General features: G+C 49.5%; 1 protein-coding gene across 5 annotated transcripts in view; it reads left to right on the top strand.

Annotated features, from left to right (window-relative positions):
- The first annotated feature begins 4668 nt into the window (after positions 1–4668).
- Positions 4669–25809, top strand: part of MYO15B (myosin XVB) — a 31449-nt gene continuing 10308 nt past the window's right edge. Inside the window, exons 1-30 of one of the 5 annotated variants that reach the window (XM_063409294.1) lie at positions 4669–4821; positions 4984–5109; positions 5633–5710; positions 6037–6185; positions 6277–6322; positions 6685–6809; positions 6914–7028; positions 7448–7623; positions 7795–7888; positions 11666–11723; positions 13633–13763; positions 13868–13963; positions 15568–15803; positions 15879–16057; positions 16736–16808; positions 17236–17442; positions 17534–17613; positions 17784–17881; positions 18269–18356; positions 19691–19792; positions 19968–20062; positions 20628–20834; positions 21312–21408; positions 21735–21908; positions 22146–22335; positions 22448–22538; positions 23079–23286; positions 24683–24798; positions 25319–25378; positions 25612–25687. In XM_063409294.1, the coding sequence (XP_063265364.1) occupies positions 4684–4821; positions 4984–5109; positions 5633–5710; positions 6037–6185; positions 6277–6322; positions 6685–6809; positions 6914–7028; positions 7448–7623; positions 7795–7888; positions 11666–11723; positions 13633–13763; positions 13868–13963; positions 15568–15803; positions 15879–16057; positions 16736–16808; positions 17236–17442; positions 17534–17613; positions 17784–17881; positions 18269–18356; positions 19691–19792; positions 19968–20062; positions 20628–20834; positions 21312–21408; positions 21735–21908; positions 22146–22335; positions 22448–22538; positions 23079–23286; positions 24683–24798; positions 25319–25378; positions 25612–25687 (3709 nt within the window). In that variant the 5' untranslated portion in view covers positions 4669–4683. Of the gene's footprint in view, positions 4822–4983; positions 5110–5632; positions 5711–6036; positions 6186–6276; positions 6323–6684; positions 6810–6913; positions 7029–7447; positions 7624–7794; positions 7889–9387; positions 9553–10048; positions 10127–10210; positions 10282–11665; positions 11724–13632; positions 13764–13867; positions 13964–15567; positions 15804–15878; positions 16058–16735; positions 16809–17235; positions 17443–17533; positions 17614–17783; positions 17882–18268; positions 18357–19690; positions 19793–19967; positions 20063–20627; positions 20835–21311; positions 21409–21734; positions 21909–22145; positions 22336–22447; positions 22539–23078; positions 23287–24682; positions 24799–25318; positions 25379–25611; positions 25688–25809 lie in introns of those variants that run through there. The other 4 variants (XM_063409296.1, XM_063409295.1, XM_063409298.1 and 1 more) reach the window with 4 other exon arrangements.

Here is a 25809-nt window from a genome sequence, read left to right as displayed (position 1 = left end):
CTGTCCCCAGCTTCTGACAGGATCTGTTGTTTTATGCTCAGTGGCATCGTGGTGGGAACATCCATCTCCCAGTACCTGCTGGAGAAGTCTCGTGTGGTGTTCCAGGTGAGGACCAGTGGCCCCTCTCACCCTCATTAATATTTAATCTTAAATTTGTTGTTAAATAACAGGAGTGGGAATTAGTATGAGAATTACTTTCCATTTCTTCTACTAGCAAGAACTAAGTCCCCTCCATGTAGCATAGGGTGATCACTTCTTTTATTTGAATAAAATAGGAGGTTTCTCTGTCTCAAACAGGTTGAATTAAGCCACTTATTAGCGATTACTGAAAGCTGAATCTTCCCTCAATTAGTTTTTCTTAATGTCTAGAGTGTGGAAATTGGTGAAATATTAGAGCTGTGTGAAAAGGACTTCTCTCAGATGGAATATTCTCAAGGTGTCAGTGGGAAACCCTGGAAACTTTCCAAATTAAGTGGTTCTGACTTTGTCCTGCTGACCCCAGAACCTGTGTCCTGCTGTGTGAGTGTGTTCTGGAGGGGTTTGGAGCTGGCTATGGATCAACCCCATCCCTGTGTCCCACCAGGCCCGTGGTGAGAGGAATTTCCACGTGTTTTACGAGCTGCTGGCAGGGCTGCCCGCGGAGCAGAAGGAGGAGATGTACCTGCAGGAGGCAGAGTCCTACTTTTACCTGAACCAGGTGAGTGAGCTGAGGGTGCTCTGCAGCAGAGAGAAATGGCCCAGGCATCCCTTCTGTTTGGTTAGAGAGGCACCAAATCACTTTGCTCCCCTCAAAGGACTCTCAGGACTATGCTAAAGTCAGCTCTGCTCCTTCTCATCCTCTGCTCCTTCTCGTACCTGATCCAAGAATCAACATCTTTGCCTCTTTTGTGATAATCTTCTCAATTTTCAGGCCCCCTTCCTTTCTGAAAGGAGGGACTTTAACGAGGAGGTGTTGTGTAGACTCATGGCTCCATCGTGTGGTGTAAAACCCCTTTTCTCATTGCCTTTCCTTGCATTTGCAGTTTACTATGGGACTGCAAAAAGCAGGGAGGATTTCTTTCTACCTTCTGCAAAACACTTGCTTTATTGACTGAGTCAATGGCTGCAGATTTTAAACCACTGAAATGTACTGCTGAGTGCAATTATTTAAACTGAATTTGTTTGTCACACATCAAGTCACAATCTTGGAACACCGGGGGATTTTTGTTTGTTTTTTGGTTGTTGGTTTGGTTTTGGTTGTTTTTCTTTAGTTTTGTTTTGTTTTTCTGTGGGTGTGGGGTTTGTTTTGGTTTTTTTGTGGGTGTGGGTTTTGCTTTGTTTGAGTTTTTTTTAAGATTGTTTTCCATAATCAAGGAGGTCACAATAGCAAGATATTTTTCCTATTTCAGAGTGAATACTCAGCTTTCCCAGGGGGTAAATGCAAATTCTTCACAGCAGCTGTGGTCAGGAGGAATCCTCGATAGTGATTGCTATCACCTCCCCTTCAGGCGAGGAATGGACAAGCACCATTAATGACTCAGGGATGGAGAGCAATTAAGGGCTCAGCCCTTAATGGGTGATTAATGGTTCCTGGCCGGCAAAGCATTGTAAAGCAAAGTCTTCAGGGTGATAATTAACAGGAATATCACAGCCTGCTGCAGAGAAGGAAAGGGGAAAAGATCAGATTATACACAAAAGGGTCAGCAAAAAATCTACCGTGGATTTGGCCAGAAGAAGCCCAAGGGCTGCCTGGACCCCATCCTTGTCTCACCAAAAACCGCTGAGAGCTGGGAACTATGGTCAAAGATTGAACACAAACAGGTTCTGCAGAACCCCCTGAGCCAGGATTTCTGTCACCTTGAGGGTCACAGGCAGTTGCCAGGAGTGTCCTCCTCTAGAGAAAAAAGGCAGCAGAGGAGTGATGAGCCCATGTTGAAGCTCTGTGACCGAGGTGAGCCAGGCTGTGGCCCTGGTGGCTCCCTGGGTGCACAGAACCCGAGCTGGTTCCATTTAGGGGGGCAATTCTGCCATGATTTGCTTGGGAGTCCACTCAGGTGCCACTTCTGCTCTCAAATTCTGCCCTGGCAGGGGGAGCTTGTGCTGGAATTCCAACAGAAACTCGGCTGTGTGGGTAAGAGAGATCTCAATCTCAAAACTCCAGAGGGTAAAGAGACGCCCCTCACAAATGCAGAGTTTCCACTGGTGGTGTCTTTCATCTCTTCAGATTCCTCCATTCCTTAAAACATTGAACTGCTTTTCTGAAGATTCCTGATGGTGGCTTAACCCCTGCCTGAGGCTGAAGGGGCTGATCACGATTATCTGTCCATTTTCTCTCAGGGCAGAGCATGTGATGTCCTGGGGAAAGAGGACAGGCAGGATTTTCTGGTGTTGGTGCAAGCTCTGGAGGGAATCAGCCTCTCAGAAGATCAGCTGAGCTCCACCTGGGCTGTCCTGGCTGCCATCCTGCAGCTGGGGAACATCTGCTTTACCTCCTATGAGGTACAGTAACCCCAACAGCTTGAGAACACAGTATTTGTGCTGAATATTGCTGTTGTCCCATGTGGTGGGGCTGAGGATGTGATTCCTGCTGAGGATGGCATCCTCTGACCTTCCTGTCCTTTCACTTTTGGGCTCTGGGCTGGTCTAGGCAGGGACAGAAGATGGGAGGCAATCAATGGTCATTAGAGCTTGGGTGGGTGTTTAAGGAGCCAAAATGAACCCGGTGTTCTGCCCAGGCTGTGACCAGCTCTGTGCAGCTGAGGTGCTGGTGAGAAAATTAATACAAAAGGGACCTTGTATGCCATCCATTGTTCCTATATATAATAAACAGTAATATAGTTATATAGATAGTCATATATAGATAGTAATATATAATAAAGAACACGTTATTGTTCAGAAAGAATCCTGTGAACACGCAGCCATCGCCAGTGACACTGAGATTCAGATTGTGGCCAGTCTGCTGTGTGTCTCAGCAGAGCTCCTGCAGGGTGCTGTCACTCACCGTGTCACTGTGAGTACCTTCCTGGGATTTCCCATCCCTCCTGAGGCACAGAATGTCCTGCCCCACTGTCCTAAATTTAGAAGGATTCACATCTGGGAGGTAACAGCAGGAATAAAATGGTTGGGATGGGCTGAACCCCTCAAGGCAGCTCTGTAAAGATGGCAGAACTCACATCTAGGAGGGCTCTTTTCTGGCATGAGTGGCTTCAGGTTTATCACTTTGGCCAGTTAACTGGCAGCAAAATTCTGGGTTCAGTTTTTCTTTTGACATCTGGGTAAATTCTCAGCCAAATAGAAAAAAAAATCCATTTATTAACTGGGCTGACTTCCTTGTGGATTAAAAAAGAAAAAACTTGTTTTTGTGAGCTAATAAGAGTAAATTCTGTCTCTTTATGTATCCAGGTTACATCCTATGATCGGATCTTCTCCCCTCTGTCTGTAGAAGGAGCCATTGATGCCAGGTGAGCTCTGCTGATGTCAGGGTGGGTGAGATGCACCCAGAGGTGCTGCCTTTGCAGTAACTGGATGTTCTCCCCTCTCCCACGCAGGGACTCCATTGCCAAGGCTCTGTACTACTTGCTCTTTGAGTGGCTGCTGCTGAGGATCAATGAGTGGTTGGCTCCCTGGGAGTCTGACAGTGCCCTGGGCATTGTGGACATCCATGGGTTTGAGGTTATTTTTCATGTTCTTTTGCTGTGGCCTGGGCAGTGAGGGCATGTGCTCACCAAGGCTTTGGAGTATTTTCCTTAGGGCTCCTGTTAAATCCTGTGTGTCCCAATGAATGCTGAAAACAATGGAATACAGAGGTGGGGCTGTGCATCCAAGAGTAGATCTTTTCTTCTTTATGCTCCTTCACAGCTCTCTCACCTCTGGCTGTTCAGCCTAGCCAGGCTGAGAGCTTGCAAAGCAGACAGAAGATGGTTTGAATTTTCAGGGTTCATTCACACTGACCAGAACCAGCAGCTCAGCTCAGCCCAGCCTGTGCAGCATTCACAGGGCCCCACAGCTCCCTGGCCCGTGGGAGGGATGATCTCTTTTTGTCTTTGCAGGATCTGGGGGTGAACAGCTTAGAGCAGCTCTGCATCAACTTTGCCAACGAGCACCTCCAGTGGTTCTTCAGCCAGACTGTCATTGCCCAGGAAGAGGTGAGTGGGGCTCAGTGGAACTCACACCACCCTAAGGCAGCACACAGGGACTGAGCTGAGGCATCCCTCAGCAGGGAACAGGGAACAGGAAACTGAACGGTCCTTTTAAGCAATATCCATGGAATCCTTGTCCAAAGAGCTGCCTGTTTAATACCTTTTATTAATTCTACAGTGAATTAAGGGAGGGAGATTTTGTCAGCACCTTGCTCCCTTTTCCAGATTTTATAGGTGAGCTGGTCAGGATCAAAGAGCCCAGATCTCAGTCGGTGTTTTTAAAGCCTGTTGGCTTCTTTGTAGCATTTTCTGTACCACTTATGTCCTGGGGATGAAAGTGTGTTTATCAGACTTCTACGGTTCACTTTATCACTCAGCTTAGCAGCCTTCCTCTCTCAAATCAGGAAAATTATTAGTGGCTTTAGAAGTTTCATGAGACAAAACCAGACAATTCTAGGCAAGTTCCTAACAGCAGTAAAACACCAACTTCCTGATAAACAACCCAAATCCCTCTGTTAATTCTCTCCCTTTGTCCTTGTTTACATGGCTGGATTTGGCCTTTAACATGCAGGAGGAATACAGGCAGGAGCAGTTAGCTTGGATTCCTATTTCCAAGATGTACAGCAGGTCGTGCCTGGATTTCCTGACTGTAAAGCCCCACGGCATCCTGTGCATCCTGGATGACCAGACATCCCTGGCTCAGGTGAGGAGCTCTCAGCCTCTCATGGGATCCCTTTCAAAGGATGGTTAAGGTGAGGCTGCTATCCAGAATGATTGCACAAACAGTCCATGTTTTTATCTTCAGTTTAACAGTGACTTTTCAGCCTACTGAGTGTGTTGCAGCATCAGGAAATCTCTTTTACAGGCCACAGACCACACTTTCCTCCAGAAGTGTCATTACCACCATGGAAACAGCCCTTGGTACACCAAGCCCAAGCTGCCTTTGCCAGAGTTCACTGTGCAGCACTATGCTGGCCCTGTCACCTACCAGGTGAGCTGGCAGGGCTCAGAGAGCTGGAGAATAAACCCACCCTGGGGACAAGCTGGGGGTGTCCTGAGGGAGCAGCTCTGTGATCAAAGCCCTCCCCTTGTGGCTGCACATCCCTCTAGAGCATCAGTTTGTCAGATGAGAGGAGATTGTTATTAAGAGAGCCAACTAAGCTGCCTCTGGGCAGGAGCTAAATAGGAATTGCCCTCAATGACTCAACAGCCTCAGAGCCCTGGAAATGCAGGAAAGCTCTTGCTGCTGGGAAAAGAAAATACAGATGTGAGCCTGCTGGGTGATGTGAAAGAGAAAAGGAGCAATCCCTTCTCAAAGCAGAAGTCATTGTCCTCTCTACCCTGGTAGCAGCAGGAAGAAACAGCTTCATTCTCCAGGGCTTTCCCCTCCCCTCTCCCTCTTCCCCTTGTTCCACCTCTCCAGCTGCCTGTCCCCAGTCCCAGTGTGTGTAACAGGGGTGTTTGCCTGTCTGAGTGGTGTCAATGGTGCTTTAAATCAGGCTTTGTCTCTGCAGGTCCACAAGTTTCTCAATAAAAACCGTGACCAGCTGCGGCCAGAGGTGCTGGAGATCTTCTCCCAGAGCCGCCTCAAGGTACAGCAGAGGGTCAGGAGGAAAAGCTCTCTATTGCACACACCAATGATCCACTCATTGTGTGAGAAGCAGAAAGCTGCGGATCAGGAGTCAGGAGAACATGGAGAAGCCACAAGTTTTATTTTACTGAATTTACTTGGGAATTGAGCAAATTGTCTTTGCCTGCAATTGATGCACTTTATATATAAACCACACAGACTGCCTAAGGGTGCAGCTGCATTCCTGACTTCCAGGGGTAAGGGAAAACGGCCCCCTGAAGTTTCAGGTAGAAGAGATTCCTCTTTCCACACAGTACAGTGAGTTTTGTAATTCCTTTGTTTTTGCAGGTGGTATCTCACATTTTCCAGAGGGCTAAAGCTGCCTGTGGTCAGCGAAGGGAGCCGGGGGGCAGGGGCAGAGGGCTCAGGCCTCAGGCCTCCACACTGGTGTCCAAATTCCAACAGTCTTTGCAGGACCTCACAGCCAAGCTGAGAGGGTGAGAGATGCTGTTGGCACACAGAAGTGTGAAGTCTTCCAGGTCAGCACAGAGGGGAGGATGATCCAAGGTTCCTCCTTGTGTTTTCCAGGAGCCATACCTTCTTCATCCGGTGCATCACCCCCAATCCCAGGAAGGTAGGGCAGCAACCTGAGCTCCTTATGAAGTCCCTCAGTCTCCTCATTCTTCTCCAACAGCTCCCCTTTTACAGCTGGGATTTAAACTTTGTTTCATTTGATAGCTTGAGATTTTCATCCCCCTTCTGGGTCCCACCCTTCCCTATGGCCGTGTGAGCTAATCCTGTGCTGCAGGAGCAGTACCCAGGGTCAGCTGGACACCAAAGCATTCCTTGGGCTTTGTCCTCCATGGCCCAAAGCCATGACAAGATCCAACCCAAGGACAGGACAAGAGAAGGAGACTCCTCCTAAACTCCCCGCCTTCAGTCTCCTTTCTTTAATTTTTCTTGTTTTTCTTTTTTTCCTTTGCTCTCTCTCCACAGCTGTCAAGTGTCTTTGATGTGGAGTATGTCAGCCGCCAGCTGCGACACTCGGGGGTGCTGGAGGCCATCCACATCCGAAAGGAGGGGTACCCACTCCGCCTGCCCTTCCACAGCTTCCTGGCCAGGTGCAGGGCTGTCCTGGCTGGGGATCCCCCAGCCCTGGCTGCTTTGTTCTCCCAGGGCTCCAGGCACAGCCCTGGCTTTTGTCACATCTCTCCCCCTGTCCCAGGTACGGGCTCCTGGCTGGCAGCAGGCCCAGCTCGGGGCACAGGGAAGGCTGTGCAGCAGTGCTGGCTCTCGTGGTGGGGAACCCCTCGGATCTCTACCAGATTGGAGTGACAAAGGTGATGCCTGCAGAGAATCCCACCTGCATTGCACAGCCCCACCAGCCTCTGCCCAGGGAGGGAGGGCCTTGCACACCTTCCCCTCTCACCTTTGCCTCTTGCCTCAAGTGCTAAGGAGGCATTTTTAGCACTTCAGATTAACAACAGGCTCCAGCTCCAGGCTATTGCAGCATGGCCAAGTTCTTTCTTTACCCAGCTCCTGGGCTTCTGCTTTTGCTGCCTTCATCCCTCCCTGATTCCTTGTCCACCACAAATGCCTCCATCTCTGTCACATGCACCTGCACCTCCTGCCCTTCCCCAGTTCCCTCAGCAACAACCCCGAAAGGCTGCAAAGGGACAAACCAGCAGTTTTCCTTCTGGATCAGCTCTGGGAGCAGCTGCTGCTCCCCTGTGGCTCAGCAGCCGCTGCCTTTGCCCAGGTGTTTCTGAAGGAGCAGGCCAGGCAGCTGCTGGAGAGACGACGGCTGCAGAGGCAGAGCTGGGCCGTGGTCACCCTGCAGAGGAAATTCCGCCGGCTCCTCCGGCAGCGGCGCCTCCGTGTCCTGCAGGAGAAGGCCACGGTCATCCAGGCCCACTTCCGAGGGTACCAGGCAAGGTCAGGGCTCACAGGCCAGCCAAGGGACAGCTTTTGTCCTTGCCAAGGGACAGCCAGGTGGGGATGTCCAGGCCCCTCCTCGCGTTGGCTCCTGGCTCGCTACATGTGTGTCGGTGTGGCCGATGCACCCCTCGTTAGACAATCCTTTTCTTTTCTTCTCTCATCCTCCAGGAAGCGTTACAGGAGGCTGAAGAAGACTTTGGTGCAATTTAAAACCATGATTTTAATCTCCAGACCACTGATTCAAAGGAGGAGGCGCTGGCAGGTAACAGCAGTCCCCTCAGAGCAGGGTGTACAGAGGGGCTGTTTCTGCCCTAAGCAGAGCGAGCTGGGACTGGGTGAGGCCAGGGCAGGGATGGCTTTGGAAGGTTTGTTGGGAATGACCCAGCGAGGTGCCCTTCACCCTCTGTCTGACATAAATGTAGTCAAATGAAGGACCTACAGAACTGGAACCTTCTCTCTCTACATGACATTCAGAATTGGCACAGGTATTGCAAACACAACTGATTCATGGGTCTGGATGTGTGAAGCAGGATGGGAATGATGCCTTAAGTTTTAGCTTTTGTCTTTTTCAGATCCTGTACTGCATCAGGGTATAACTCTGAACTCCACATGGAGTGTTAGCAAGCTCTCTTCACATTTTGCTCAGACAGAACAATCCTTCCAGGCCTCAGAACCACGGTCAAAATCACTGCCTCAAAAAGTACAAACAAAAGTGAATTGAGGGAAGCAAACTGGGGAAATGTGACTTCATTACCTGAACCTGTGATTGGAGGATTGACTCCTGATATGCAAATAGACCAAACTTATATCTGTCTGAAAAGCCCATGACTGTTGTCCATCTTGGGTGTAGCCTCTGCCAGGCTTTGCACTGCCTCTGTTAAAGGCCTTTAAGCAATACCCATTTTATTCCCTAACTCTGTCTAGCCTCTGTTCTAGGTGTCCTCTCCAGGCATCACTCCAGGCTGCCCTACATGAGACAAGAGCTAGTTCCTTCTTTGGTTTTCAGAGCTGCTGCTCTGCTCAAGCTGTAAGGAGTCATTCATCTTGCTTTTTGTGTTGCCCAGTCCAATTTTCAATGGTGACTGAAGTGCAAGATTTTTTCAGTCCACAATGCTCCTTTCCTGATCCCTTACAGCTGCCTCAGGCTGCTCAAGCCCTTGGTGTCCTGGAAATCAGCTGGGGTGAGAACAGGACAGCAGGTTTTTGAGAAGATGCAAAATAGCGTACAGGAGAGAGCCATGGTTCTGTCAAATGGGTATAATGTATTGTGCACAGATAATTAAAATAAAATTGGAAAGAGCAAGTCAGACCACTCATCCTTAGAGTAGCAACAAATGTCTCATAGCTGTCAGCTTTACAAGGGAAGGACCCAGCACAGCTCCTGGCATGGCTGAGGGCACTGGGGGACAGAGGGTAAGGACAGTGGTGTTGATACAAACCTGCAGAGGTGCCCCCTCTCCTGCCATGTCCAGCACAGCGTGAGTTTCTGTTCTGTTTCTTGCCCTTCCCACTTGGACAGGATCCAGCTTTTCTTTCTCCCAGGTAACCACAACAGTGCAGCTCTCTTCAATCTGTTTCTGTTCCTTCAGTGTTTGTTTGCTGAGGTCTCTGTACATGCAGGAGCAGCAGCAAAGGTCTCAAAGTTCACCTGCAGCAAAGTTCCTCCTTTCCCCCCACCCCACAGCCCTGCCCTTTGGACTTTAGCTTGTCACTGTCTTTCTCAGCCCAGCCCTCATCACCTCCCATGTAGTCACACTGCCCTGCCCCACTGACAGGCGGGAGAGAGGCAGAGGCAGAGGCAGAGGCAGAGACAGAGACAGAGACAGAGACAGAGACAGAGACAGAGACAGAGACAGAGACAGAGACAGAGACAGAGACAGAGACAGAGACAGAGACTCTCCTTCCCCATCTCTGAGTAGGAGCCAGGTGAGTGATGAGGCTGGGGAACAACAGAATGGATGGGAAAGGGCAGAGCTGTGAGGGAGTTCAGCTTTTGCTATCCCTCCCACCTTTCCAAAGGCTCTCCTCTCTATGGACGAGTCCCTCTGTCCGTGTTCAGGCTGTTAGCATGTGCTGATGCTGAAGGAGACCCAGGAATATTCCTGGCAGCTGCTGGGTGCTTTTGTCCTGAGCCACATGAAATGCTCAGCCAGGGAAGGTGTGGCAGGATGCTGGGGAGTGCTGGAGGCTCTCTTGTGTCTGAAGGGCAGGGGGTGTTCCAGCAAAGCTCAGGTCCTTGCCTGGGCAGCCCCTTCTCAGTGCACTGTGCTGGGCTCCCCAGAAGGCTCTGTAGCTGTTCTGTCATTTTATCTGCTGGAGCAGGACACCCTCCTGCCCACCCACGGCATCTGCCCCCAGAATAGCTGGAATGGACTTCATCCACATATTTTCCCACCCTCCATCCCCTTTTCATCTCTAACAGCAGGAGTTAGAGGAAAGGAAACAAAGAAGGAGCTCCCTGGCCTGTGGTGACACAGAGAATAGTGCCAGCCAAGGAATGGTGAGTTGTCAAATGGTCTGGGAGGGTCTGAGATCAATAAAATTCAGGTTTTCCAGGTGCTCTCCCTCCCTTGTGTCTCCCCAGTTCAGGTTTGCTGGGGAACAGCAGAACATCTAGAGGGGGCCCACGTGTGTGGAACACGGTACAGAATGCAGGTTAGATGGTATAAAAGGCCTTCTAATACAGAAATATCTCATTAGCTCAGTGTTTCCCAAACTCTGGGCAGAGCCAGGCATCATAAATCAGTCCTGAGTCAGAGCACTGTGTTTGTTCACAGCACTGGACCTGGTCTTCAGAGGTGGAGGGAAGATTATTTTTGGTGATCATCATCTATTGTGAGGGGTGGGAATGAGACACTTTTGCATCAATATATTAACAGAAGGCTGTAAAGGAAGGGATGTATTAAAGCCTTCATAACAAGTTTAGCCTGTATCAACACTTCTAACTAATGCCATTATTTGTGTGTCTAGACTTGCTGCAGTGTCTGTACCAAGGGAATCTGAATTGATATTATCCACAATTTTGTATAGTTCTGTCAGTAAAAACAAGGATAATTAGCCCTGGGTGCTCTTGTATCACCTGCTTCCTCAGGTGTGCATCCAGAACTGTGGAATTTCACAGTCCACCTCCTGAACACACCATTGAAAACTTGGACTTGAAGTCAAGTATCCTCTCATGAGCAAAATCAAATTGAACAAAAGTGCTGTGAATCTGTCTTTAAGTTTTATGTGGAGAGAGATATCAGAATAATGTGCTGGGGGCTTTACTATGCAGATCTTAAAAAAAAAACCCAAAACCAAGAAACCAAAAACCCCGAAAGCTCTGGTTTTGTGACTTTGGCTTGGTTTTATAGTGCCTTAATCTGAGTAGTTCTGTCTGAAATGCCCTGAGCTGGCTCTGCACACAGTGATGCTGACACACTGTGTTGTACTGCCCCGTTTGCTTCCTACCCTGCAGCAGTGCAAGGTGCAAACCAGTGAAAAATCAAGATTCATTGGCCAGATCCTCATCTGGATTACCCAGGTAGAGATCTGAGCTTTCCTAGGGACCTCCAACATATATCAAAGATCAGAATCAGGTCTCATTTTATGCTGTAGCATTTTGAAATATGAAAATATTTCAAAAATATTTTCATACTGAAAAACAAAGAAGAAAAGTGTCAGGAAAGTGCAGGAGGAAATTGCTGTTACCCTTCAGGTGCCATCTCTACAGTGCAATATGCCAGTCTTGACAGGAATGAGGGATGAGTCAAAGAAAGCCACCTTTCCTGACATTCCCCTTGTGGCAGTGGATTTTTTATTTAGGGATTGCTCCCCTTTCCCTCCTTTGCTGACCTGTGTCACACAGCTGTGTTCAGGCAATGCCTCCCTATTTGTATATCAATGATTTTGAATGCTGTGGGGCAGAAGTCACTGCTTTGGCTCAGATGCTCCATCCCTGTCCTGGCAGCTTTTCCAAGGCAGTTTCACCCAGTCTCAGCTCGGGGTTTTTATGGGGTTTCTCTGCTGGCAGCCAGTGACTGATTTGTCTCCCCTCCAGGACGTGGGGCTGCTGGAGATCCCTGCAGAGCTCGCAGCCCTCCTGCAGTTTGTTGAAGGTGAGAAATCCTCCTCCTTCCCTCCCTTCCCTGCACTGTTTCACTGAGTGTTTCCTTGTTTATGTCAATGGACGTGTTTGTTCTCCCTGCTGCTGTCAATGGGTTGGATTTGATTCATTATCATTGCAGTGTAAATGTGATAAAGGCAAATGGTGCCATGGATGTTGTTTCCTGACACAGCAGAGAGGAAAAGCAACTTGGGCTAGGGAGCAGAACACCGGCTTGAAAATCAGGATCTTTGTTAACTTTTCATTTCTTCTTTTGAACTGGGCTGGTAGAACTGGTGGCAGGGATGGTGCAAAACTCTTTGGTCAAAGTTATGTGAGAGCAAACAGCTTAATGAACCCAGGTTCTCTGGCAGAGATGGGTATCTGGGGTGGAAGACCTTAAACCCATCTTTTACCTACTCTAAAATCTTTAAGGAAATTGAAAGAGAAGAAAACAACAGTTTTGATAATTTCAAAGCAATATTTTTATGTTTCATTAACAATTACTTCCTCAAAAGGAAGTTTAAAATGGAAGGAAGGAGAAACAGGGTAACAACTTGATTGTGGAACAATGTAATAACTTGAGATATAACAATTTATCAGTCCAAGGATATAACAAAATAATAACTTAAGGATGTAATGATGTAACAAGTTGAGCATGTGATAATTTATCAATTTAGGCATGCACCAATTGGCTTTCAAATCACCAAAATATCACTAACTGCAATAATTTCACAAGCTGTTGGTCTGACTGAGCATTATCTGCAGTTGTGTTCCTCTGTAGCTCTCTGTACAATGTGAATATTTAAGCTGCAAGTAGGTTGAGGCAGGATTTACCGCTCTCTGTCTGTCTGTGTGGTGTCAAACTCAAAGCCAGCTGTGCCTGTGGCCTTCTGTGGGGGACAGAAAGGGAGACAGTGAGGCAGAAGGGTCTTGTGAATCGGAGCAGACTGTGCTGGATTCCCAAATACCCCACATTGCATGGCAGAGCCCTCCAGGGACTATCAGCTGCTCTGAGCACTGTAAGCCAGAGCAGCTCAGGGAACAGTGAGACTGCTGGAAATGAAAGGGATGGGATGTAAACAGGGAGGATGGGAGAGCATCAGGGGACGTGGTTGGACATAGAGGAATGCAGGAGCTGTGCTGGATTACCCAGGTAGAGCTGAGCTTTCTCAGGAACCACCAATGTATATCAAAGATCAGAATCAGGTCTCATTTTATGCTGTAGCACTTTTGGATACTGAAAAATCAAAAGAAAAGTGTCAGGAAATTGCAGGAGAAAATTGCTGTTACCTTTCAGGTGCCATCTCTACAGTGCAATATGCCAGTCTTGATAGGAATGAGGGATGAGTCAAAGAAAGCCACCTTTGCTGTCATTCCCCTTGTGGCAGTGGATTTTTTATTTCGGGATTGCTCCCCTTTCCCTCCTTTGCTGACCCGTGTCACACAGCTGTGTTCAGGCAATGCCTCCCTGTTTGCCATGGTTCTGAATGCTGTGGGGCAGAAGCCTCTGCTTTGGCTCAGATGCTCCATCCCTGTCCTGGCAGCTTTTCCAAGGCAGCTGCATTGACAAATACCTTCATTTAGTGAGGTTTGCTCCTCTCTTATCCATGATAAATCCCTCATTACAAAGACCTCTCATTTCCTTGTGGACTGGGCAGTTGTCAGCAGTGTCTCTGTGTGGGCTCAGCATTGCCTGTAAATGCTGCAGAGCAGACTCCTGGTGTTCCCTGGGGAGAAGATCAGAGAAATCAGAGCTGTAAAATCTCCCTCCTGAAGAGTCCTCGTGGCCTCAGGGAGCAGAGGCTGTGCCTGCAGGGCTGGCTGGGTGCCCCTGGGGCAGGGTGAGGTGCAGGGCAGCCAGGAGCTGCTGTGGGAATTGTTTGTGCCCTGCCACCACAGCAGACCTCCTTCCCTTGCAGGTCGACACCAAGCACAGGCCAACCAGATAACTGAGACACAGCCCCCAGAGGTCAAGGTCAAGGATGACCTTTCCCTCCCACCCACCATCAACAGCCATCCTTTCTCCTCCTTCGTCAAATCACATTTCCAGGTGGGAACTCTTTTTATCTCTCTTCTTCTCTCCCCTGTGGGCAGACACACTGGTTTTAGCAACACCAGGAGCAAACATTCCTATCCTTTTTTGTCTCTTTGTAGAAGCCAGATTTCCCTGCCCCTGGGCAGCCTCTGCAGCACCCCTTAACCCACCTGGATGCTGAACTCCAGGAGAGCGCACTTGAGATAAACAAACTGGTAAGAGACATCGTACCTGACCTTGCTGAAGGACAGGTGGGCACAGACAATGTTCTGATGTCTTTGTACAACAAGTTGCTGCTGGTGGATGCTGTTCTTACAACACATAGAGGGCGGAAAAGCAGAATGAATTGCTCCTTCTAGGCCCTGGGGCAGCCTGACACAGATCACACACAGCCCTTTAGGGGTTGCTGTGATTTTGGGGAGGCACAGACCAGCCACAGACTGCTGGGATCAAAGTGTGGTGATGGAGATTCAGAATTTGGCAGGACATGTAGGAATAGGACTGCTAAACTTTAATATCCCAATATTCCAGACTCAGTAGCAATGATAATTCTGTGTTCCCCACCACTTACTCATCTATCAGTCATAAAAGAGTTTCATTTAAGCCAGATCTTTTCCATGCTGTGGTTTAGAGCAAACATCTCAATTGCACCTCAGGCTCACAGATGTGTCAGGACCCAACAGGGGACACTGAACTGTTGTGTAAAGGCTGGAAAAGGGCAGGGACTTTGTCATCAGGAAAAGTACACCTGGAACCACACCCTCACTCTGTGGTGTTTGTGTGAAGGGAATGGTGCTGTTTCATCTCTGTGGATGGGAAATATATATATTTCTTTATATTTCTTCTTTAAAATGGTTGACAATAGAATGAAACTCCAGATACTTTCTCAGTAAATCTGGTAATCTTTTTGGGAATTACATAGAATTAAAATAAGCCCATTAAGAAAGTTAATACCTAAAAACAGTCTCTTGTTTTGTCCTTGTGATCCCAATTATAGAAGAGCATAAGCTTCAAGAAAATCTTGTGAATAGGATTGTGTTTAAGTAGAATACTATTATTTTTCTAAAGATCAAAGGCAGTTTTTCTCCCTTGCTAATGAAGTAGGGATTTGCTACAAATGATTCCATGAGAACTAAACAACCACCATCCCCTATTTTCTCAGTGAATCTCTGACATTCCTGGTACCATTAAGTGTTTTCAAAAGTGTCGTTACTCTTTAATGTTCTTTCCAAAGCCTTTTCTTTCCATTTTAGAAAATTTTCCAAATGTTCCTTCCATTTTAGAAAAAAATTAATTTGTGACATATTGAAGTGTAGAGGATGAAAGAAGTCATTCTGTACCTAAGGGTGAGAAATATAAACTAAAAAAGCATTGAAGATGTTGATATGCCCAGCCAAGGAGCTGAATCATTTCTTCAGTGAGTGTGTTGAGACATCACATCCCGTAGTACTTGGTATAATATTAACTGTACCAAAGGCTTTTAAACACTCAGTGGGCTCAGTAGAAAGTATCCTGTGGTAATTTACTTGTGTGTCTGAGCCCTGCCCAAGGGGAAATATTTTCCCCTAGACCAAATTCTGAGTCATAGCTCAAAGAGACTGAAGTCACCCTGACTTTTAGTCAGGATCCAATCTCTATAAACATTGCCTCCCAAATTGCCCAGCACTTTGGTGGTGCACAAAAACCTGAGGACAGCCCCCAGTCTGAGTGTTGGCTACTCAATCTCACAAACATCCCGGTGTCCACAACTCCTGACACCCCAGTTTGGGACACAGGGTTACAGCTCCGGTTCTCTCTTTCCTGCCGTGGATGCTTCCAGATTTTGCGCTTCATTGGTGACAAGAGCCTCCGTGGCTGGCAGGAGGTCCTGCTGGGCAACTACATTGCTGGCAGAGGTTTGAGTGCTGCTGCTCTGCGCAATGAGATCTTCAGCCAGGTGGTTGCCCAGACCTGGAGGAACCCGGACACGGAGCACAGCCAGCGCGCCTGGGTCCTGATGGCCACTCTGCTGAGCTGCTTCAGCCCCTCGCCAGCCCTGGAGCAGCCTCTGCTGAAGTAAGAGGAGAACAGACCAGGGCAGAGGGGTTCAGAGGGGTGAGCAGTGCTCCATGCAGTTGCTCTCTCTCCCAGGTTTGTGTCAGACCATGGCATGGAGGGTTACAGCGCCGTGTGCCAGCGCAAGATGCTGACGGCAGCTCAGCGCACCGAGACGCAGCCGGCGCCCTCTCGGGCTTACCCTCCCACCTGGCTGGAGTGGACAGCAAACCAGAGGAGAGGGAAGATGGTGCTGGATGTTCACACCTTCAATGGTAACTTCTGCCCTCCTGCTGCCTTTTAGTCTCTAAGGACTTTTCCTGTGCAGCAATCAGCGTTTGGGAAACAATTCCCCTGACTGAGTAAGGCAGATCAGAACACTGTTTGCTGGTTCAGCCATGGGGGAAACAAGCACCTGAATTTAGACCCAAAACATGCAAGGTCTGGGCTTGGTGGGACCTGCTTCTCAGGCTGAGGGGTGAGATTGTCCTGGGTTTGGGCCCTGCTCAACAGAGGGTTGTTCAGGCTGTGCACCTCTACAGGGCTGCTGTCCATTACAGCAGTATTTTGTTACAGGGACTTTCTGCCCTTCTCCCTTCTCAAGTATTACCTGAAGCTGCTCTTGAGCAACCAGCAGCTCTGTGAACTGAACACAGAACATCCCTACTTTGGCTCCTTGTGAGTGGAGTGATCCCCAAGCAAACCAGGACACTGCAAGGGTTTTCACTTGTCAGAATGGAAATGCCAACCTGTGCCATCAAACAGATATTTTGGATATTTTGGATGTGAATGTGTCCATGCGGAGCCCTCCATGAGCTTTCAGCCCTCCTGTGGCCCTGCTCAGGAGTGTGTGACACTTTCCAGCTGGGCTCTGCATGTGTCCCGTGGAATGTGGGTGTTGCTTTGGGTCCTGCCAGGGAGGCTGTGGGTACTGACTTTGCTCTCTGTGCCAGAGGAGAAGTTCTCAGCTGAGGTGGAGTCCTGGATGACTGGGGAGCAGTATGCAGCCTGGATCCTGAGTGCAAGGTACTGCCAGGGGATGGCAGAAGGTCTGGGGGTGTGAGAGGCTGTCACCAGCTCTAAGGTTCAGACTGGTTTGGTCTGCAGGCTGGGATTTATATGGACACACGTGTAGAATATTCCCTTCTTGCCCACTCCAGCCTGTGCTCCCTTCCTCACCCTTAACATAACCCTCAACTGTAAAGAATGGGCTTCTTTAAGAATAGAGGAACCCCTGGTGTGATCTGTGAGAGCAGCTTCAGAGAAAAAAAATAATAAAAAGGACATATCTTGAATGATTCTAGTTTTTTTCTAACCACGTGCACTTAATAGTTGATTCACAGCTTAAATCTAAAGGACTTAAGCCTGGATAGACAAGGCAAGAAGAAACTGAAGGTAATGTTTTCCTTCCTCTCCCTTTCCCCTGCCTGCCTGGACACCTTTCCCCTGCCAGGGGCTGTGACAAGAAGACTCGAGGGTGGTCTGTGTCCATGTTCACTGGCAACACGTGGCAGGACCTGCTGGGCTGTGACTTTGTGCTGGACCTCATTGGAGAGATGGAGGAGACCAGCAACTTCAGCAGCTCCTCCCGGCCCCCCACTGAGTACCCCATCACTCCAGAAAGGGACAGGAGCAGCCTGCAGCCCTCTGACCTGGACACGTGAGCCACCTGCTCCTCCTGCCCCACCGCTTGTGGCCCTGTCACCCATCCTGCAGCGCTCTGGTCCTCATCTCATTTTCCTCTTCAACAGGATCCCTCCTGCTCCAGGTATCCAGGCCCCTGCCTTCCCCCCACCCAGCCTGCCTCCAGAACTTACTGGTCTCCATCCAGGTGAGCTTTAGCCCAGGAGTGTGGCTGGCACTGGGAGGGGCCCAGCCAGGGCAGAGGGGCAGAGGGGGGAGGGAGGTGATTCGTGTTGTAGAGCTCCACTCTGAGACAGGGACTGGAGGCAGGGGGATGTTCCTCACCTGCCTTGTCACCAGACCTCTCTCTGCTCCCAGAACCAAGGTTCAGAGATGACATGAGGACGCCTGTAGGCTTGGATCACTATGTGGATGATCTCTTCAGCCCTGTGCTGCATCAGGGCTCCAGAGTATCTGTAAGTCCCCTGATGTTCCCTCCTGCCTTCTCTCTGCAGCTCTCTTTTCTCTCTCTTTTCTCTCTCTTTTCTCTCTCTTTCCTTTCTCTCTCTTTCTCTCTCTTTTCTCTCTCTTTTCTCTCTCTTTTCTCTCTCTTTTCTCTCTCTTTTCTCTCTCTTTTCTCTCTCTTTTCTCTCTCTTTCTCTCTTTTCTCTCTCTTTCTCTCTCTTTTCTCTCTCTTTTCTCTCTCTTTTCTCTCTCTTTTCTCTCTCTTTTCTCTCTCTTTTCTCTCTTTTCCTGCCTATTCACTGCCCCTGCTCAGCTCAGACATGCCTTTGAATGTCTTTCCCTCTGGGAAGTCTGTCCCTCTGAGCTCAGATGACTGTTCAGGGTTTATTTTGATGCAGGATTTGGAGGACAGGGAGATTCTCACCAGACGCATGAAAGGAGGTGGGAAGATTGGACCCACCCAGAGAGGAATCCTTCCTTCTGCAGGTCTGTAAGGGCAGGGGCACAGCTGGGAACACCTGGGACCACAGCACCTTCAGGGAACACAAGGCAGGGAGCCCCTTAAATGCTAATTATTGCATGCTCAGCTGGTTCATGCAGAGCCCTGGGCTTTAGCACAGGCTGCACTCCTCGCTCCCAGGTGAGACAGATGCTTTGGGGAAGGTGTTAGATGAGGGAACAACTTAGAATTTTTAATTTCTCTTTCAAGCAAGTGTTGGGTGGAAGGCAGCAGGTAGCTTGTTTCTGACCCAGGCCACCTCTTCCCTAGACAAATACTTCATGTATTCACTTTCTGTTGACCCCATGCTTTCACAGAGTGCCTTTATGGGGGGCGGTTTTAATCTTTCTTATTACTTCCTTACAGAACTTCCCATCATCTGTAGCTATTCCTTGGGTTAGTAAGTTTGAACTCTGACGAGGTTCTGGTTTGTGTGTTTGGTTTCTTTACTCTTCCTCATTTCTGTGGAGCTAAGACTCCAGCATTTGCAGCAGGGTGGAGTCAAACACCAATTAATGGCACTGACAAAGCTGCATGGGTAGGAACACACCCAGCAGTCTCAGAAAGGTGGGGAATGTCCAGTTCAGTCATTCCTGGGTTGGGGACTACTTCTGGCTATGGGAGAGGCTTTGGGACATGACGAGCCCTGTTACAGGTCACTGGCCTGAGGCCAGTTTGTCACTTATGTGGCTTCTTAGATGAGTGAGGTGTATGATGATCTCCCCAAGGCATCCCAGGGCTGTTCTCACTGGTGAGGACATCATGATTCAGGAGATCTGTGCTGTGTGCTGGCTCCTCCCAGCTGAGTCTGACCCCACACCCCTTGCTCTGCTGGCTTTGCACTCAGTGGGGTTAGTTTGTGACCCCATATGGGACCTGCCTGCTGAGAGCAGAGGAATTCCTTTCTCCCCACAGCTCCTCCCCATCACACTCAATGCCACCCAGGCCAGGGCTCCTTGTTCATCCAGCCTTGCCACCCACTGCAAAGAAACCAACATGGATGTGACAGTCCCAGCCCCAGAGATCTTTGCCCAGCCCTCAAGAGAACCCTCTGCAATCATACACAGGCAGGAATTATTTATAAGGTTAATCATGAAGAATGGTGGTGTCCTAAGCTAGGCTGCAGAAACAGTCTGGACACTGCTGTGTAAAACCTGGCAGGCCACACATTTTTCTTAGGTTTCCTTTTTCCACCTGAGTTTTGCTGTGTCCTGCTGTGGTTGGTGCATGTGGAGAGCACCAGAAGTGCTCTCTGGGGTTGCTCAGGATGTTCTCATTTGGGATTCTCCAAAGCACTGTGGACTTGGTCCTTTGCCTCTAGGCCTCTCTGGAATGACTCAAACACCAGTTTTGCAGCCCATGGTGGGGATGCCAGCAGCCATGCCCATGATGCCAGGGGCTGGTGGGGTCACACCTGTGCCAGGTAAGAGCAGTGCTCCTGTAACTGCAGGGGGAGGGGGTGGAAGGGCGCTCTCAGTGGAGCCTCTGCATCTCAGTGCCAGGTGAGGGGCTCAGTGAACATTCAGGCTGATCCTCAGGCTCTGTGGGGAATGTTCACCTGCAGGATTTTGAAGGTGTGTGTGTGTTGTCTCCCACAGCCGTGGTGATGCCCCAGCCCGTGGTTCCAGCTGTAGATCCCAGCCAGCTGGCAGCACAGCAGCAAGCCTTTATCAACCAGCAAGCCATGCTCATGGTGAGTGAAGGGCCCTGGGAACTGGGGAAGAGCCACACGTTGGTGTTTGTGCCTCGGAGAGGGAGCCCAGCTCTCCTCCTTGGGCCTGCCCTGTGTCACTCTGTGCTCAGTGCTGGGGTGAACTCTATGAAGTGGGGATTATTTAAGACTGCAAAACTGGGAACCCTCTTTTTGCCCCTTTGTGTCCATGGGGACACTGAAGCCCCATGGTGAGAGGGGAGCAGGGACAGGAGCAGGCCCTGAGAAGATTCAGCTGTAATTCCCATGGGTTTTAAGCTGGGATTTGCTACAGATGCAGGTCTGCAGTGTTCTGCTTTCTGTGCAAAGCCCTGTAAGTGCATGGCAGCCCCAGGCTGGCAGCTGAGACTTTGGGGGGTGTTAGGAGCTCTGCATCCTTGGCCAGGTGGGAGAAGACTCCCTGGGCATGGTTGTCCACACACTGGGAAATCTGCCATGCACTGGGTGGATGTTTGGGGTTGATTAACAGGGCAAAAACAGGACAGCCTGTGACTGATGGCTGGGTTTGTGTAGCCTAGAGCTCATGGGCATTGCAATCCTCCCCCAGGCCCAGCAGATGACCCTTCAAGCCATGAGCATTTCCCAGCAGGAGCTGCAGAAGTGGCAAAAGTCTCTCGAGAACTCAAGGCCGAGAGTCTCAAGCCCAGCACAAGCCTCAGCCCCAGCCACTCTCCCAAAACCCAAGAAGCCTTACAGCCAGGCTGCTGCAACACCATCAAGGTCTCCAGAGCCACCAGCTCAGGCAAAAGAGCTGGTATGAGAAACAAAGCCCTGTGGTGGATTTGGGTTGAATTCGTGTTTGGTGTTTGCTCTGTGTCCATCCATGGTTTGACAGAGAGGAGAGCAGAGATTTGTGCCTACTGATGATACTGAGACCTTTCAAACTCTGCTTGCTGAGTCTTTAAGGGTCAAACCTTAGTGCCTTTTGCTCTGTGCACGTTTGGCTGCAGGGTTGGCCTATTCATTTCCAGTTCAGCTGAATTTTTCCACAGGAGAATTAATTACTCTGAGTTCTTTACCTTCCAGCAAGCTGTGTTGGGCCTCTAACATAATCCCCTTTACTGTGCTTGGCTGAGGGTTTCTTGTGTTAGAAAGTGACCTATTGGGACATTCCTGGATGTGGAGATTTCTAGCTCAGAACTTTTTTGAGACAAAATCACCCCTGAACTCAAGGGCACTGCAGAGGTTCTGCTGGCTGGTGCCAACTAAACAAGTTGTGCACTGTCTGCAGGACTATGACTACACAGAGGAGGAGCTCTCCAGCAGTGAGGATGATGATTGTCCTCGGGAAACCTTCCAGCAGAAGAGAGAGTACTTCCAGAAGATGGGTGAGCATCTGCCACTTTGGGAATTTCACTCATCATAACACCTTGCTCTGCAGCCTTCCTGGCATGTCCAGGTATTCTTGTCTCCCTCTCTGGAATCCAGCAGAAACTGGTGATGTGTGTACAGGAATTTGGGGTTTGTGTACAGCTAGCTATAATTCAGGTTGTGAGCTGCTGTGGGGCCAGTTTTCTAGAAATCTCTAGGCTTGTGGCTGCCACATTCTCCCTCACTCTAGAAAAGAGGTTTTTGCTGACTGAGACAAGAGTGGGAACTGTGCCATCAGTCTGTGGTGTGGGATGGACTAGCTCAGGTCCCCCTTTCTGTGCAGGAGAGCAGCACATCCGAGTAAAGAAAATCAGACCCAGAAAAACCTGGACTCCTCCAGCAAAACCCCAGCCAAAGGAGGAGGAGGAAGAGGAGAAAAGAGAGGAGATGGAGAAGAGGAAAAAAGAGGAGCCAGAGAAGAGGAAAGAAGTGAAGCCTGTCCCTAAACCACAGCCAGGTAAGATGTGCAGTGGAGACCCAAACAACTTGACAAGGAAGAACTTTCCAGAAACATCAGGCCAGGATTTAGGCAGAGGAGGAAAGGATCTGCCTCTTCTGGGAATCTGCATCTTGACAGGAGAGGAAAGAGAACTGTCAGGCCATTGCCAGTCAGCATCAGAGGGAAAGCAAGGGAAGGTCAAATGACATAAAGGGATTTCTCCTGGTCTGTTGATTAAAGCTGTCACCCCAATAGCTCCTGCTTCCCCTCTGCCACCTCCTGAGCCAAAGCCAACAAAGGAGACCCCAAAACCAAAGAAGCAGCCACCTGTAGTGAAGGCCTCAGGCCCTGAGTCACGTCCTGCACCCAGCCATGAGATTTGGAACATCATCAAAATGTACCAGAGCAGACCAGCCCCTGAGCCCCAGCCCATCCAGCCCATCAGGTGAGAGTGTGGGACCCCCTGTGGGCAGGAGGGACATGGGGGTTCTCTATCAGCTCTGCCACATGGCTGCATTGTGCCCAAACCCATAATGCTCTTCCCTGTTCCCTTGCAGGAGACTACCCAAGCCATTTATAAAGAAGAACGACCCCAAAAACGAGGCTCTGGCCAAGCTGGGAATGATGAACCCCTCATCTCAGCCATCAGTGAGTCCTTTGCTCTCTGGTTACTCCAGGAGCTCGGCAGAGAGAGCCTGTCCCTCCCATTTGCAGCAGGCTGGAATCTCCCTGCTGCTGCAGCTGCAGCCAGGTGGTTTCTGGTTGGGCTGTGAGGTAGCTGGGAGCTCACACCATGGTGCTGCCCACCCTGGACTGGGTTCCAGTCTGGAAAGTCATCTGAGATCCTGAAGAAAAGGCTCTGGAGCAGCAAGTCCTATTGTGAGATGCTTAAGGCTGATCTGGAATCAAGCAACTCATGCTCCCCACATTTGACACCAGGGCTTTGGCTTGTTAACATCCTTTTTTCCTTTCCAAACTGGAGGTTTTGGTCTCAAATACTTGGTCCTCTGGGTCTGGGTGACCATCTCTTTGTAGATTTTGTGTTGATCTAAAGGCAGCAGTGGGCTGTTCACACAGATCTTGCTGCAGGGGTGGGCTGCTGCCCTAGGATGGGTTAGAACAGCAGTGTCAGGACAGAGCCCAGGAATGCAGGGAAAGACTGGCTCAAATGGCTTTGCTGTCTTGCAGCCATCTCCTGTGCCACAGGAGAAGAAAACACCTCCACCTGTCAAGCCCAAGCCAGGCCCAGCTTCCAGCTCTATCAAGGAAAAGCAGTTGCCTCTCCTGTCCATCTTCAGACCAGAGGGTGCTCCAGCAGCCTCCCAGGCCCCTCATGCTCCCCCTCTTCCCCCACCAACGCCTGAGGACCAGGGCAGGCAGGAATCCACAGGGAAAGGTGAGTATTGATTCCCCCCATGTGGGGTTTGGGGGCAGGCAGGGAGGGGATGGGGCTGGACTCAGCCCAGGAGAGTCATGGCACAGTCCTGGCACAGCCAGGGCCAGGGAGATGGTGCAGTCTGAGCTGTGAGCAACAGAGAAATGTCACAGCTCCAGCCTGGCCCAGCAACCAGCGTGGCACTCCCCAGCCCTTAACTCTCCCCTTCTGAAAAATGAGGCTAAAAATAGAAAGGTCCTTTGGGCTACAGCTTTGTCAAGGTCCAGCCTCCAATGCTTTTATTGTTTACCTGCAGCATAACTATCACAGTGGCAATTAGTGGTGGACTTTAGCCCAGGGAGGAATGGGAAGCCAGGTCTTTCACCTCACAAACCTCTGGAGGGATCTTGCAGACAGGCTGAGGAACGAGGGAATGTTTCTCAGAGGGAGGCTGAGCCTCCGAGACCTTGGACACGTGAAGAGTGTTTGGATGCTGCCCACTTAAAGCAGAGCTAATGCTTAGCAGCAGCAGTTTAGAAGTGTTATTCAGTCTTAGTTTTGCCTCTGTATTTCAGTGTGAGCCTGAATTAATTTTATGCATTGGGTACTTGTACTAATTTATTTCAAGCTGTTTAAAATTCTCATCAGCATCACATTTCATAACCTGCAAGGAACAGGCAGTCAAACACATTACTGAAGGACTCCGCCCTGCAGCAACTTCTCTGGTATAAAAGAATTTCACTGTTAGCTCCTCCTCTCTTAAAAAATGACTTTTTAGGAAGTCCTGTGAAAGTAAATCAAAGTAACTGAATTAGCCTGAAAAATTCTTCCATGCTTTGGAATAGGGATATAGGAACAGCTGAAGTATGGGAATTACTACATTATTTGTCTATGAACTCTGATGTTTTGAACATTTGAAGTGCTTAAATGAAGATATTCCTACCTCATCAAGTAACAACTTTGAACAGTTGCCTTCAGAGTGAGCCACTCTTTAACACATCTGCAGTGAGACAATCCAGTGCTAGTTTTGGGTGCCCTGTACCAGAACCTTGCAGCCTCCAGGCTCAGGGGACACTTTTATGTCCCTTTTATGTCCCTATGACACAAAGTGAAACCTGTGTCTTCAGCCTCAAGCACAGAGAGAGTATTTTGTGTGGGAGGCTGAGTGTTCCCTGTGCCTGGAGTGTTTCTGTTCTTAGCAATGAACTTTGGGGCTAATACAGGACGTGTAAATGCTACCAGAAATTCTGTGAATGCCTGGGTTGTGCTCACACGAGCTGGTCACTGACCTTCAGGAGATTCCCTGACAGCAATACTCCATCAGGAACTGTTCCCTTTCTTCTGGTAGGTCTTTGGTGGGTGGAAAGGACCGTGTGACCTTCACAGCCCCTCTTCCCTGCTTTTTCTCCCCACACAGACTCTGCTGTGACACTGGCAGGTGATGATGGCATCAAGACCCAGCTGTACAAGCTCACCACCAGTGTCAGCTTCTCCTATGTCGACCCTGCTTGGAAAATCTTTCTGCGTAAAGAGGTTTGGTTCCTCCATGGGAGATTGGCTGGGGGGGTTATCTTTGGTTAAAACAGGGTTTTTTGGTCATAGGCACTCAATGTAAAATAAGAGCACAAAGATAATTCTGGGATCACAGACACAGGAGTTGGAGGCAGAGGATCATGTCAGGGGAATCTGGGTCCTGCTCTGCCTTACTGACACTTGTGTCTCAGTTTCTGTCCTTTCCTTCCTCTGTAGACAAATGAGAAATCTAAAACTGAATTTGTTGTTGCCTGGTGCTTTCCTGGTAAAATGGTACAAATGTGTTTAAAATAAAGTATTGGAGAGTGTGCTAAACTCACCAGGTTCATCCCTTGGTCTGACCATTCAGTTTTTGGTCCTTCTCTCCTGCTCTTTTTGTTTACATTCACAGTGTCTCCTCCCTGCCCCTCCCTGGAGATGAACTCACTCCTCCCTGGCAGCAGGGCACATAGATTGCAAAACATCCCTGGGGAGCTACTTCTGCAATATCTGTAACACCACTGTTGCCCTCCTCTTGCAGGTGTTCTACCCCAAAGAAAATTTCAGCCACCCCTATTGTCTGAACTTGCTGTGTGAGCAGGTAAGCACTGGAGTGTGGCTCAAGGCCAGTTGTCCCTCTGGGGACAAAACACTCCACAATTACATTGCATAAGTTACCCTCACCTCTCCATCCTGAGCAGTGCAGGTCTCTTCTCCTGATACCTCCAGTCCAGTCCCTGTTTCCTCCTCTCTGAGGCTCAGTTTGGCAGCCTCAGGTGTCCCCACACAGCCGGGTGTGGCCCTGGCAGTGGCACCTCCCTGTTCCCTCTGCAGATCATCCGTGACACCTTTTCCGAGTCCAGCTTTCGGATCTCCAGGGAGGAGAAGCGCAAGATGAAAGATCTGCTGAGTAATTCACAGCCCCACCACCCCTTCCCCTCTGTGCCCATCCCAGCCTCTGCTCTGGAATGGGAAACTGGCCTCCAGGCCTTTCAGTCAGTACTTAGGGCAGAGGAGAAACGTTTGGCACTG

The sequence above is a fragment of the Prinia subflava genome, chromosome 12, assembly GCF_021018805.1.
Source record: "Prinia subflava isolate CZ2003 ecotype Zambia chromosome 12, Cam_Psub_1.2, whole genome shotgun sequence".
Lineage (NCBI taxonomy): Eukaryota > Metazoa > Chordata > Aves > Passeriformes > Cisticolidae > Prinia > Prinia subflava.
The sequence above is the reverse complement of the archived record's forward strand: the minus strand, read 5'-3'. Positions and strand labels throughout refer to the sequence as shown.